This window comes from Adiantum capillus-veneris, chromosome 29, assembly GCF_014529385.1.
Source record: "Adiantum capillus-veneris isolate H3 chromosome 29, ASM1452938v2, whole genome shotgun sequence".
NCBI classification, from domain to species: domain Eukaryota; kingdom Viridiplantae; phylum Streptophyta; class Polypodiopsida; order Polypodiales; family Pteridaceae; genus Adiantum; species Adiantum capillus-veneris.
Genome location: NC_140959.1, coordinates 76,879,071 through 76,892,159, shown reverse-complemented (window position 1 = coordinate 76,892,159; position 13,089 = coordinate 76,879,071). Strand labels below are relative to the sequence as shown.

Sequence of the window (13,089 nt, the reverse complement as noted above, 5' to 3'; positions counted from 1 at the left end):
ACTGAGTTGGTCACACTTGGCAGATGCCACCACACCTTTGAAACCAAAAATCTATTATAAGGTCTCTTGGGATAGTTTCCTACGACGTTAAAACTCTCTTCTTCTTCTTCTTCTTCTTCTTTTCTCTCTCTCTTCCCTGTCCCGAGGAAGGATCACACACTCTATGCATAACAAGCACCATAGATATTCTATATTTGACAATGCCAACAAAGAAGGCAAGCAAGCAATGACATGCCTCAAAATTGACATTGTTCTAGAACTCACCAAAATAAAGAATGATTATTACAAATTTGTGTGTAAATGTGTTGTGGAAATTGGAAAACAGAGAAGAAGAGAGAGAGAGAGAGAGAGAGAGAGAGCGGGAGAGACTGTCAAATGGGTTATTGTGTGTGAGTGTTAAGTGGACGGTTGTGTAGGAACGGAGACAGTGGGAGGCATCGAAGTCGACTCGGAAGCAGTTTGGGCAGCACTAGGGGACTCATGAGAGCTATCATCAGCAGAACTTAGGGGAGACCCTTGCTCCTGATGAGGACGGTCGGAGGAAGGGGTGTCCATGTCCTGCAATGAAGGGCGCACATCATAGATCGTAGAGACGACTTGAACCATGGTGGGCCGCTGCTCCGGCGAAGGTGCTACACATGCAAGCCCTAGCTGAAGCAGTTGCACCATCTCCTCTTCAATGTGTTGGTACTTCATGAGTTGCCTGTCAAATACCTCTGAGGTCCACTCTTCCCTCACTACTGATTGCACCCACCTCACCAGCTCCATCCCTTCTTCGGTTGATGCTTGCCATGGTGCCTTCCCTGTCAGCAGCTCCAACAGGACGACTCCATAACTATACACATCAGAATTTTGCGTCGGCTTTCTCGGATCCACCTCAGGGGCCCTGGATGCAAAAGGAGGTAAGAATCAAGATACTTTCAAAATGGTGCAAAGGATCATGTCTGATGTACCACGATGGGAATCAATGTGCAAAGCTTAAAGCCACTTTAAGCCGTAGAGAACGGCAATGGAGCATGCATGGTTGAGGCAAGCGACGCTCGACCGTGACGCATGTGTGCAAGCTTAAGCTACACCATTTAAACTGTGTGAGGTGCAATTGATGTAAATTACTGAGGCCATCCTCAAGAATGTGTCAGAATGAGTTACTTGGAAATGGCTTCCTAGAATTGCTGGCTTATCAGGGCAAGGTAATATCAGGATAAGGGTCTTAGGATATCATAGGCGAAAGTGTATGGCTTAGGGCAAGGCTAGTGGCAAAGTGCCACATGGATGGCATGAACTGGGGCTTCTAGAGGTAGGCATGGTCTATAAGAGGAGGTTGGTGAGGTGGAGTGTAGTAGCCATCACCCTCGAGTGGCCCAGAGCCTTAAATGGCTTCTAAACCTTTCAAGACTATATGTAAGCTGATATGCTTGTCAGGGTGGATTCCTCAACTAAGATATGCAAAATTTAACATGCAGCACTTGGACCACATGGCATGCCTTGCTCACCTGTAGGCTGCAATTGATGGCGGACCCGATCGCCCCAAACTCATATTCCCTCCAATGAGACCCACCAGCCCATAGTCTGACACGCATGCGTCATACTCGCCTTTGAGCAGCACATTTGCCGATTTTATGTTACCATGTACCGCCTTGACGTTTGTACCGTGTATATGCACCAACCCTCTTGCGGCCCCCATAGCTATCTTTAGCCTTGTTTCCCAATCCAATACGGTTTTCTTTGGGCCTGCATAGTGGAAGGAACTTTCTTGAAGGATTCTTAAAGAGACAATTTACCTAGAAAGCTTACTACCCAAGAGCTTACCATGGAGGAGAGAAGATAGGCTTCCAAGAGGATAGTAATCATGGACAAGCAACTTCTCTTCTTTGGAGAAGTAAAATGCACGCAGAGGAACAAGGTTGGGATATCGGAGGCGTCCCACAAAATCCATTTGTTGCTCAAATTCCTTGCGGCCAACTGAAACCTCCCTTAAGCGCTTTACAACCACCATGGCACCATCTTCAAGCACAGCCTTGTATGCCGTCCCAAATGAGCCCTTGCCAAGCACCTCTGCGGATGCACGCAACAAGTCCTCTAAGTCGAAGTTGAGCTGTCCCCCTGGGAAGAAGACGAGCTTGTTGTGCTCGGGCTCTTGGGCGGAACTGTATTCTTCCTTGGAGTCGTCGCTCCCTTGAGTCGCCTTTGCAGTGTCTTTGTTCTTGTCGCCTCCAATGCCGGTCGCTGATGAGGCTGCTGAGTGGGCTGATTTATTCACACGGCGGCACAAGAAGCATATCAAACAACATGCAACCACTAGTAAGATAGACGCAACCCCTGCAACTATGAGAAGCACAGTGGCGAGTGCATTGAGCTTCATAGACGACTTGTTCGCCCCGCCGCCACTCGGGGTTGCAGGAGGAGTGCTTGGATTCGGCGGTAGTGATGGCGATTCGCATGGTGCAAGTGGTGGACCGCATAGTGCAGGGTTACCTGAAAATGATGAGCTTGAAAGATTTCTTAATGCAGGAGGTATACTGCCACTGAGATTGTTGTTTGACAAGTTCAAATCTTGGAAGCTTCCTGATAAATTCTGAGGTATGCTTCCTGATAGAGAGTTGTTTTGAAGGCGGAGTATGCGCAAGTTCAAAGTAGCAAAAGACGGAGGGATTTCGCCAGAAAATTCATTCAAGGAGAGGTCGATTGTGGAGAGAATAGGCGTGTGTGCCGCATCGAAAGGAGGAAGAGAGCCAGAGACGAGGTTACTCTGGAGGAAAATTTTCTTAAGCTGAGTGCAATTGATGAGATCAGAAGGGAGAGGACCTGAGAGATGGTTTGATCTTAAGCTCAGAATTTGGAGCTGGTTAAGAAGGCCAAGTGTAGACGATTGAATGCTTCCGTAAAGTCCGACTCCGGGTAGTTGTAGAGACTCGACGCCATCTTGCGCAGCATTGCATGTGATGCCCGACCATGTGCATGGGCTGGTGGCATTGCTCCAATTCATGACTCTTGGGGCTGCTTGTAGACCTGCCAAAAATGCGAGCAATGCGTCTCCATCTGCTCTTAAGTCGCTTCTTGCGGATGGCAAGACGATCAGCCCCATTAAGAATACAATGAGCAGGAGACTCTGGAACGAGTTGTACCATTTGCGTGTTTTACCCATACAAATATATATTGTGCTCTTATGTTAAGAAGCAAAGAGCCAGAATTTGTCGAGCGCCCACAATGTTAACTATGATGGAGACCGGGGGATGGCAGAGCAAAGAGCTTTACTTGGAGGACGAATAGTTTTCTGTTAGAGGCGGCTCCCTCAACCTTGTCCAATATTGCACTTAGAAAAGCTTTGCACCTCTTTCTCTACCTCTTATAATCTTGGCAGCAAAATTAGCTGGGCTAGACCAACATGGAAATGGTGTGCGCGCGCGTGTGTAAGCGTTTCTGAGAGCTTGCACACACCCGCACACACTCTATACATATATATGTCTGCTAAAGAGCTCCTTCAAGCAGAATTCGAGTTATTGATAGTCCTGCTGGGGGTCGAGAGCAGCTCCCTGTTGAGGAGTAATTAAAGAGGCTCTAGGCACTCGCTATAGATATTTGAAGCATCCAATGGATGGAGAGAGAGAGAGAGAGAGAGAGAGAGAGAGAGAGAGAGATGGGTGATGGGGTGATGAAGCAATGTTTGACAGCAGTACTCTCTGAGAGAGAGAGAGAGAGAGAGAGAGGTAATGGAGCAATGCTTGACATCTCTCTCTCTCTCTCTCTCACACACACACACACACACCAGCAGAGAGGCCGGCAAATTGAGGCAACAGATCGATCATAGTCCACTTATTGGAGGTAAGTAATTGCTAATAGACAAAGCCTGGGCGGCTAAGGCTGAACCGTTTCGAGTTGCATAGAAATCGTTAATCCCATAGCTAAAAAGTCTCGTTGTTGGGCATCTCCAAATGCGTGAAGCATGCGACTTCCAATGAGGACGGCACTCTCACTAAGAGGAAGCTGTTGGTGGCCTCCATGGCAATTTTTCTCGCCTTTGGAAATGGCGAAATGCACACTCACATTTTGTACCCGTTTGCCATTATAAAAGAAAGGGAAAATTACCAAAATACCCCTCTAATTTGATGAAATTCCCAAAATCCCCTCTTATTTTATAATTTCCCAATTTGCCCACAAAATACACCTTAAATTTCCCAAAATACCCTTAAATTTTTTGAAAATTCCAAGATTAATTAGCACCCACCTTGCTACATTTGTCCTCTGCGTAGCTATTTTTGCAGGGTTGCGATGGTTTCAAGCATTTCTCAATGAGAAACAATGCGCTTTTGCAGGGCTGCAAAGTGTCTCTGCAGGGTCACGATGGTTTAGGCCATTTTCAGAGAATACGCTGGGCAGATTGAGAATTTTGGAAATACGAGGGGCGTTTTGGAAATTTCATCAAATTGGAGGGGTATTTTGGTTTTTTTTTTTAAAAAAAAAGAAGAGCCAAATTAAATTAAAAGTAAGAAAAATTACAACCTGCCCCTAGGGTAGGATAGGGGCTATCCTGGCCAAGAGGAGAATGGCCTAAAGACAAGATGGGCATTACAAAGAGAAAGATAATTGGCAATGACAAAAGCTCTCAGGAGACCATATTAAAATCACCTACAAACATAAAAGGGTTAGGCAAACCACAGATGTATGACCAAATGGCACTCCTTGAAGTCATGGAATTAGATGCATAGATACAAACAAGAGTATCACTAAAAGGTCCCTTACGAGATACTACAATCCAGTGAACTTTTTGTCCATGAAAAACCTTAGTGATCAAGTGCTCATGGCTGAGAGCGATTCCCATAACAGCTCCACCTTTTCCTGCAGTTGGTTAGAGAAAATCAATTTGTGAGTTCTACTGATCTTCTATAGATTGAGATTGAGAATTTGTCATTTAACTTTTAAATCCTACAAAAAAATAAAATCAAGCTGCAAGTGAAGGTCAGTCAACCACTGCTTGATGCATACAACCCCCCTTCGTTGGGTTTGTAAGACCTTTACAATTCAATGAAACATTTGAGATACCCTGGTTCATTTTCTAAATTTTTTGTAAGGTTTTGTTGACTGAGGACAGAGAGAGTCTATTGGATTTGTAATTTTCTCTTTCTTCATCTATGCTTTGCCAAGTTGAATTGAAAGATCTTCTTCCTCAACTTGGTTCATAAGGATTTTCTATAGAGTTTGGAGGAGAGTGGGAGAACATTTTGAAATCTTCTCTGTCTTGTCCTTGAAGCTTCTTTGTGAAGTCGTCACCGCAACAATGTTATCATAACTTGACTTCTGAATTAGAGTTTGATTGGGTAGCATTGAGAAAGTATTCACCTTCATCCGACTCATCATATTGAAATGAAAGATTTTTTGATGGACTGGCTGGAGGCACCAATGGCTCTTGAAACACTAGATGGTTACCACTATCTAGCTTTGGGGGGAGAACTTCATCATGCGGATATCAATGGACTGGTTGGAGGTACCAATAGCTCTTGAGACACTAGAAGGTTACCACTATCTAGATTTAGGGGGAGAACTTCATTGTGGGCCTCCTTGGAGGGTTGTGAAGTGGAAGCATTATCAGCCTCATCATATTCCCTCTCACCTGTAGAAGGATCACATACCTCATCAAGGCAACATACTTATTAACATATTTGTTGTTGTTACTCCTAGTTGGTGGTCTATTTCTTGTATTTCCCCTTTTGTTAACCTATTTAAAGCCTTGGTTGCTGTCTTTTGCCTCTTTACCTTCATCAGCTTCCTTCTAAACCTTATTGGCCAGTTCTAGACAGTCCTTTATAAGAAGACCCTGTCTGAGACAATGGAAACAAGCATTTGGCAAGTTTTTATAGATAATTTTCTACACATGTAAAATTTGTCCCAGTTGGTTTTTTAGTGCAATGGAGTCCCTGAGCGGAACATCTATGTGAACCTCAATGAGAAGCTGAGGGTCCCATTTGGGGTTAATACCATTGGAGGGCTTCTGACCCAAGACTTTACCTACGTGTGAACCTACCTGCTTGAGCCAAGGGAAGAACTCAACGAGAAATTAGGGAAATCTATCTAGACAAGAATCTCAGAGGGCTTCTTGCCTTCAATGGGATCAAAGCCTTTATTCCATTTGAAAATAGATAGAGACGTATTCCTAATTAACCACTGACCCCTGCTTATTACTTGTAATGGATTGTCAACATCATAAAAAGGAACAAGTAGTAATTATCCGGAAGGTACTGACCCTGAGAGGGAAATAAATATTTGGTCTCCCACTCTTGATATATCCATTGTTTAAGAAGCTCAACAGGAGGCCTAATCCCATGATAAAGAGCAATGATTACTCTATCATGCAGGTGCCTAGACATGTTCTCTAGCTTGAATGGACCCCACTATAACTTCCCCGTCACCATCAGCCCCATGATTATGGTCATTGTCTAGCATGCCCCTTTCAGAGTCACATGCAAAGGAATCCTTGTAACCAGAATTCTTGGCGTTTAGTTCCTCTTGAGGTTTTCCCTTATAGTTTTGAGCATTAACTTGATCATTTTGAGGCATTTCATCTGGATGCATGTCAATGTTATTCCAAACATTGGAAATAATAGAAAATCGACCATTATGAATAGGCCATGAAGCACTAACTTGCATGGCCTTTGGAGAGAGGAAGGATGAGCTAAAGAGTTCAAGATAGTGTTTCCTGCACCAGCAACATCAAAGTTTGAGGAGCCAATTGAGGGAACTACTACGTGTTTCCTATAGGATTAATGAATGACTAGGTATAAAGGGCATGAGCATAGGAAATAGGACTATGGGGAGAGGGCCTCTGAGACTACATCTGTAAAACTCGAAGAACTTGATGAATAGAGCTTTGATTATAGAGACTACCTAGAGTAGCCCATTGATGCATATGGATTTCCCAGGTTGGGCGTTAATTGATCGGAGCCTTTGATGATGCTATTCAGCAAAGCATCCTGCAACACCATCCCACCTCCCTCAAAGGGGAAGTGCGCGTTGTCATGAAGTTTGCGAGATAAGTGGGAAGGTACCGTGCCTCTAGCTGTGAGAGTTCGTAGCTCGTCAAATGAGAAACACACGTATTTGAAGAAGAAAAACACTCAAACTCCAGCGATAGAAGGTCTACTCTCAAATACGCACAATATCAACGCAATTGCACAAATATAGTGTAATGAAAATGGCCTATGAACTTTGAGAATAGCGGAATTAAGAGAATTAGAGTGAGCATTTTTTTGGGATCACTTTGAGAACATAGAGGGTGAGCTTAATTGATGGTAGCAACATAAACATAGTACTTAATTAACTTGGCATGAACAATACTTTTGCAAGAGAGAGTATATTAGAGAACATGACAATAGTTGAATATCGGATTTACTTGGAGCCAGTCCCCCCTCCGCCGGTCCCCCCTCCAAAAGGCGTTTGTATTATAGATTCTTCCATCAAGAGAGACTTGTACAATACAATCTTAGTGTTCCTTGTGCTATGAAGATGGAAAGCTTCATGCATCATGCGCATAACATAAACGTTGCAAAAAGGATTAACTATCCCAAGCCTCAGTCCCAAGGCCTCAAACACCTTCGAAGGTGGAGAGAGCTAGCGGGGAATGAGGGTAGGGAAGAGGGAGAAGAATCATTTATCGGAGAAAGAAACAGTTCCTCACTTATCATTACTCTTCTTGCTTAGAATAACATAATAGTATAGTAATGAAGATGAAGAACATGACAAGATTAAGCATTGAAGCATGGCTCTTGGTTGGATCTGCATTCCATAGCCAAGAGTGTTGGTGTAGGATCTCCACTTCTCAACAAGCTTGGAGAAGGAGATGGAGCTCTTGCACTTTGCACTCCACCAATGAGAGAATGTGTGTGTGTGTGGGAGAGTATACCCCCCTCTCATGCTTGGTCCACCTCTCTCTCTCTCTCTCTCTCTCTTACATTATTTAATTATTTCATTTAGACATGTGTCCTCTTTTTCCTCTTTGAGAGAAAGAACTTAATTATTTTATTTTATGTATCTAAATTCTCATTGGTCCCCTTTAAAACCTATCTAATAGCATTCAAGCACATGTGGAGGATCATTTGAACATGTGTCTTTTATGCTTATTAAGTCGTTTGGTTTGAATTGAATACTTCAAGCACTTAGTCAATCAAGCATGGAAAGGTTTTATGCCTCTTCACGTGAATCTTCAAGCCGATGTTCTTAAAGCCGCCCAAGAAACTCCTCTGCTTGCTCTCTTGAGAAACCCTCTTCAAGGCTCCTTTGTCTCGCTCTCTGTAGCACCCTCTGTAGTGCCGCCCTCCTTGTTGTCCTTGGCCCTAGCTTGGTCAACAGCCCCGCCACCTCTGATGGCGATGCCCTTCTTTATGGCGGCCTCCTGCAGCACTATTAAGAGCTCCTCCCTCTCATCTTATGCAGCTCCCGCCACCTCTAGCGGCCCTTGCACACAGTGGCTCTACACCAGCCCCCGATCATGGCCTCCTTCACCTCCTTTTCTGCTCCCTTCGAACCAGGCGGCCCCCCTCACATGGTTAGCATTTTGAATGATCCAATGGTTGGATAACTTCAATTAATAAGCCATCTCATTGATTGGCTTTTAAGAATTTTTTTTCTAAGAAGGACCATAGTATCTTTTTTCTAGTTTAGCATAATACTCTTGGTGGCTCATATGTTTCTTGCCCTTAGTATGCCTTAGATGAGGCTTGAGAAACTTTAGCAAGACCCAATCATTTTTCTTAAAGGCTAAGGCTCTTCTGTGCTTATTAGTAGCAACCCTTTTTGCCTTTTCTTTGAGATGGATATAACCTCTTTATTCTTCGAAAAAGATTCTTGTGAGTCTCGACTATATTCATCAGCAGCGAAGATCTTCCCATATACTTTAAGTAGTAAGGGACTTTTGGATCTTCCCTCTTTAACCTCGAAAGGTGCTTTCCCCATAGAAGTATGTACAATGTCATTGTACGCATACTCTATGAGAACGTTGATCTACTTGTTTGACATAGGCTTTTAGTAGATTTAAGAATCATTAGATTAGTTATTTCACTTTGGTCATCCGTTTGTGGAGGATAGGCCAAAAGAGAAATTTAATCTACTTTCTAGATTCTCAAAGAGACCCTTTTGGAAATTACTGGTCATTCTAGGATCTTTGTCCGACACTATAGATGTTGGTAAGCCATGATACTTGAAAATTTGAGATCTAAAGAGGGTTGTCGCTTGATGTGCCTCAATAGTCTTTTTGATAGGCATAGAGTGTGTTTGCTTGCTAAGCCTGTCGGCGGCTGAAACAATCCAAGTTGCTTCCCTCTATCAAATTTCAATTTTTGGTATACCACGCATTTTGAAACATACTCTTGTGTGTTTACTTTTCATGGTAGACCAACAGAAATACCTTTCTACTCCTCGAAGTGTAGATTATGGAATCCCTCTTTGCTCCACATAAGGAGAAGCATGGGATTCATACATGACTTTCTTATTGTATTGGTGAGTAACACCTAGCCTATTGTTGTTTGGAAGATAGCCATCCTTCAAGGTGAATGGTTCTTTTTTTCTTCCCTAATGCAAAGTTTGTAGTTACCTACTTAAATTCTTGGTCATAAGATAGCCATCCTTCAAGGTGAATGGTTCTTTTTTTCTTCCCTAATGCAAAGTTTGTAGTTACCTACTTAAATTCTTGGTCAGTAGCATACTCATATACCATAAAAGATAGATCATTGTGAGTTGCTATATACACCACATTTACCCTTGGCCATTGTGAAAGTGCATCAACCACTTGATTGTGCTTGGCAGCAATGTGAGCAATATGTAATTTAAATTGCAAAAGAATATTTTTCCACCTCATTTTTTTTCGGAGAGCTTGGTTTGCATCATGAAGTTCTCGAGGCTTTGTGATCGATTCGTAGGATGAACGGAGCCCCCAAGAGATAGTGCTTCCATGTGTCTAGGGCATGTAGAATAGCTAAAAGCTCTTTTTCGTATATGTCCAAGAACCGTTCATAAGCATTGAGCCTTTGGCTCTCATATGCTATGGCATGCCCTTCTTGAAGCAAAACTGCTCCAAGGCAATCACCACAAGCATCACATTGGACCTCAAATGGCTTTGAGAGATCCGGAAGCATGAGGACTGGTTGAGAGGTAAGATTCTCTTTGAGCTTGTCAAAAGAATTTTGTTCTTTAGCAGTCAATGAGTGCTTAACGTTCTTCATTGCTAAGTCATGCAATGGTCTTGCTATTGTGAGACAATTTTGCTATGAAGCGTCTATAGTATGCAGACATACCAATAAAGCTTCTTCACTCATGTAGATTCCTTGGATTAGGCCATGCTTTTATTACCTCCAATTTGTTGGATCCATACAGATACCATCTTGAGAGGTGATGAGACCTAAATATTGAACCTTTTGTAGGATCTTTGTCCATCGTGATTTTGAATGCGGCTGGAGCATTTGTCAGGCCAAAACTTGTAGATTATCAAACAGATCTTCTACCCGCGGCACGAGATTTTTTTATTTTTATAGTGATTCTATTTACTGCTCTATAGTCGACACACATGTGATATGTGCCATCTTTCTTTTGCACTAAAATTAATGGTGAATAGAATGGAGAGGAGCTAGGCCTCACCATCCCCTTTTCCACCAATTCATGCACTTGCTTCATGTTCTCCTCTTGTTGAGCTTGTGAAACTCAATAAGGAGGTTTATTAGGCAATGAGCTTCCTAGTAGAAGCTATATTGCATGGTCATCATCCCCTCATTTTGGAGGTAGCTCACTAGGGATGTCATCAATGAAAACATATTGGAATCCATTTAGGAAACTAGACAACTCTATTCCTCTTGATTCCCTTTATTGCTACTTGTGAAAACATTAGAATCATTTACAAATTCTTTAACAGAAATCATATACACAAAAATAGAGTTTTTCATTGACTTATCAGAAGCAAGCGTATTTACTAGGGATATGGCGTTCCCCGACTTGTTAGCATCTCTTACATGCTCTTTTCCCTGTAGGTGAAGTAGATTCTCCTTTCAAGGAACTTTATGTTGACAGCCATGCGGTTGAACCATGGTGCCCCTAGTAAACATCCTCATGTTGGAGAGGAGAGACGAAAAGTCTTCTTTGTCGACATAGCTTTGGACATGAAGCCTCAACTTCCCAATCAAGGGAGTAACGGAGACTTGTTGTCCCTTGAAAGCTATGTCAAGAGTTATAGTATCTATCATCTCAAAAGCTTGAGTGTCCAGCTTGGTGGCCAACTCCGTTGATATAAAGTTGTGAGTAGAGCCAGGTTCAAACAAGATGAAGGCATCATGTTCCCTTTTTCCCAAGCATAGGAGAGTGACGAGCCTTTGCAATGAGTATCCTCTTTTGGAGCTTCAACCATGGAAGCTCTAGGAGTGTCATTGTGTACATTTCTTTTGGGTCAAGAACGATAACCATGTCCTTACTCCCCACACTTAAACCATTTATGGTCTTTATGAAAAAGCCTCTAATTCTTTGAGAGAGAGTTTATTTTTACCTTTGTAAGCTCCTTTCTCCTTGGCCTTGTTGTTGTTGGTGTTGGTGTTGCCTTGGGAAGAGTTTTGAGCATTGCTCTTTCCTTTAGCTTCATTTTGATCCTTGCTTTCCATGGGCTTGAAATTTCTTCTCGCCCCTTGTTGGAACTTTATCTTTGAAGCAACCATAGTGTGGTGGATGACTTCGTTGATAGTGCTAGGTCATTGTGAGTTGACATACTTGGCCATTTCTTTAGATAATCTTATACAAAATTGTTGCTTTTGTTTGGAAAAGTCAATCCTTTGAAAGACTGTAGCTTTGAGATGTTAATCCCAAAACGTATCTACATATTTGTGGATAGAGTTGTTGAAGAGTAGCTTCAAACTTTTCCATTTGGTGAGCACAGCTTTGTCCTTGGCATCGTTTTCAAGGAATTGCTTCATTATGGAAACTCATAGAGTTTTCCATGTCTTTGGGGCTTTTCCATTGCCACAAAGGCTAGCCCACCATTGACAAGCAGATTTCTGAAAGTACATAGCTACATGGTGTATCTTGGAGGGCTCCGTGAAGCCCTCGTCTTCAAAGGCCGCATCAAATTGTTAGATGAAGGCCAACACTTTGTTGGTGGCACCAAAGGTGTCATCATAGGTGAGAAAAGAGATACTCCTTTCTCCCTCTTTGAATTTCTTGAGCTTTTGGGACCTTCACCATGCAGGGTAAGTTTTGCAATGATTTCCTTTCCTCTTGTATTCTCTAGGAGAATAACTATTGCTTTCGTCGGAAGAGGAGGAAGGTGAAGAAGGAGAAGGACTCTGGGTTGGCCGTGTCTTCTTGGGTGGAGTTGTCAATAGTCACATCTTTAGAGGAACTTAGGGATTCACTTCTTTCTCATTATTTGGATTCCTCCTCTCTTATGGGAGAGAGTCTTCTTTTGGGAGTCTCATCAAGAGGCCTCCTAAACACTCTCTCCTCTTGGAGAGGAAGGGAAATCCCATAAGCATGAAGTTGTTGGGTAACTTCGTCTTGCAAAGTAGGGTTGCACATAGCTTGATGTAACTAGTAACAAGATAACTGATAAACATGGGGGCATTATCATTAGCACCTTTATGTACAAATTAAAATTATGAATGTTTATTCTACTCTTTTGGTTATTGTTAGCCATGCTAATTATACTTATGTGTTTACTTAGTGTATTCTTTGGCAATTCAAAACCTTAGTTCATACTCCTCTTAGAAAATAAGCACTTAAGTATCTACACCCATGGCTCAACTCGGTTAATTATAGAGAGTAGTGGGGTGAGTCTAACATAGCAGAATTGTCGAGGGATAGCTCCTTTCGGACTTCTTGTGGCTCAATAGTGGTAAAGCCGTAGGCAAGTCTAAAAAGACCCCATTATTAAGACCAAAGCTTTCGAGGTGTGCACCATATCCCACATAGTGGGCTCAACAAAATCGATAATAGATCCCAGTCCCACTTATCCTAATATAATTAACAAAATCAACCATTAATAGGCTACTTAAGGACCTCTCTTCTTAAGTAGGAAAAGAGAAACCAAATGCTCTGATACCAATGTAATGGAAATGGCCTATGAACTTT

The 13,089-nt window shown here is 42.5% G+C and overlaps 1 protein-coding gene across 1 annotated transcript; it reads right to left on the bottom strand.

The window, feature by feature from the left end:
- Positions 1-396: 396 nt before the first annotated feature.
- On the bottom strand, positions 397-3,426 carry LOC147419435 (putative inactive receptor kinase At2g26730). Its single transcript, XM_086505564.1, has 3 exons — positions 1,810-3,426; positions 1,494-1,731; positions 397-886 (listed from the first exon to the last, which is right to left on the bottom strand). The coding sequence occupies exons 1-3, from the start codon at positions 3,143-3,145 to the stop codon at positions 397-399; spliced, it is 2,064 nt and encodes a 687-aa protein (XP_086361690.1). The 5' UTR covers positions 3,146-3,426.
- Positions 3,427-13,089: the final 9,663 nt, after the last annotated feature.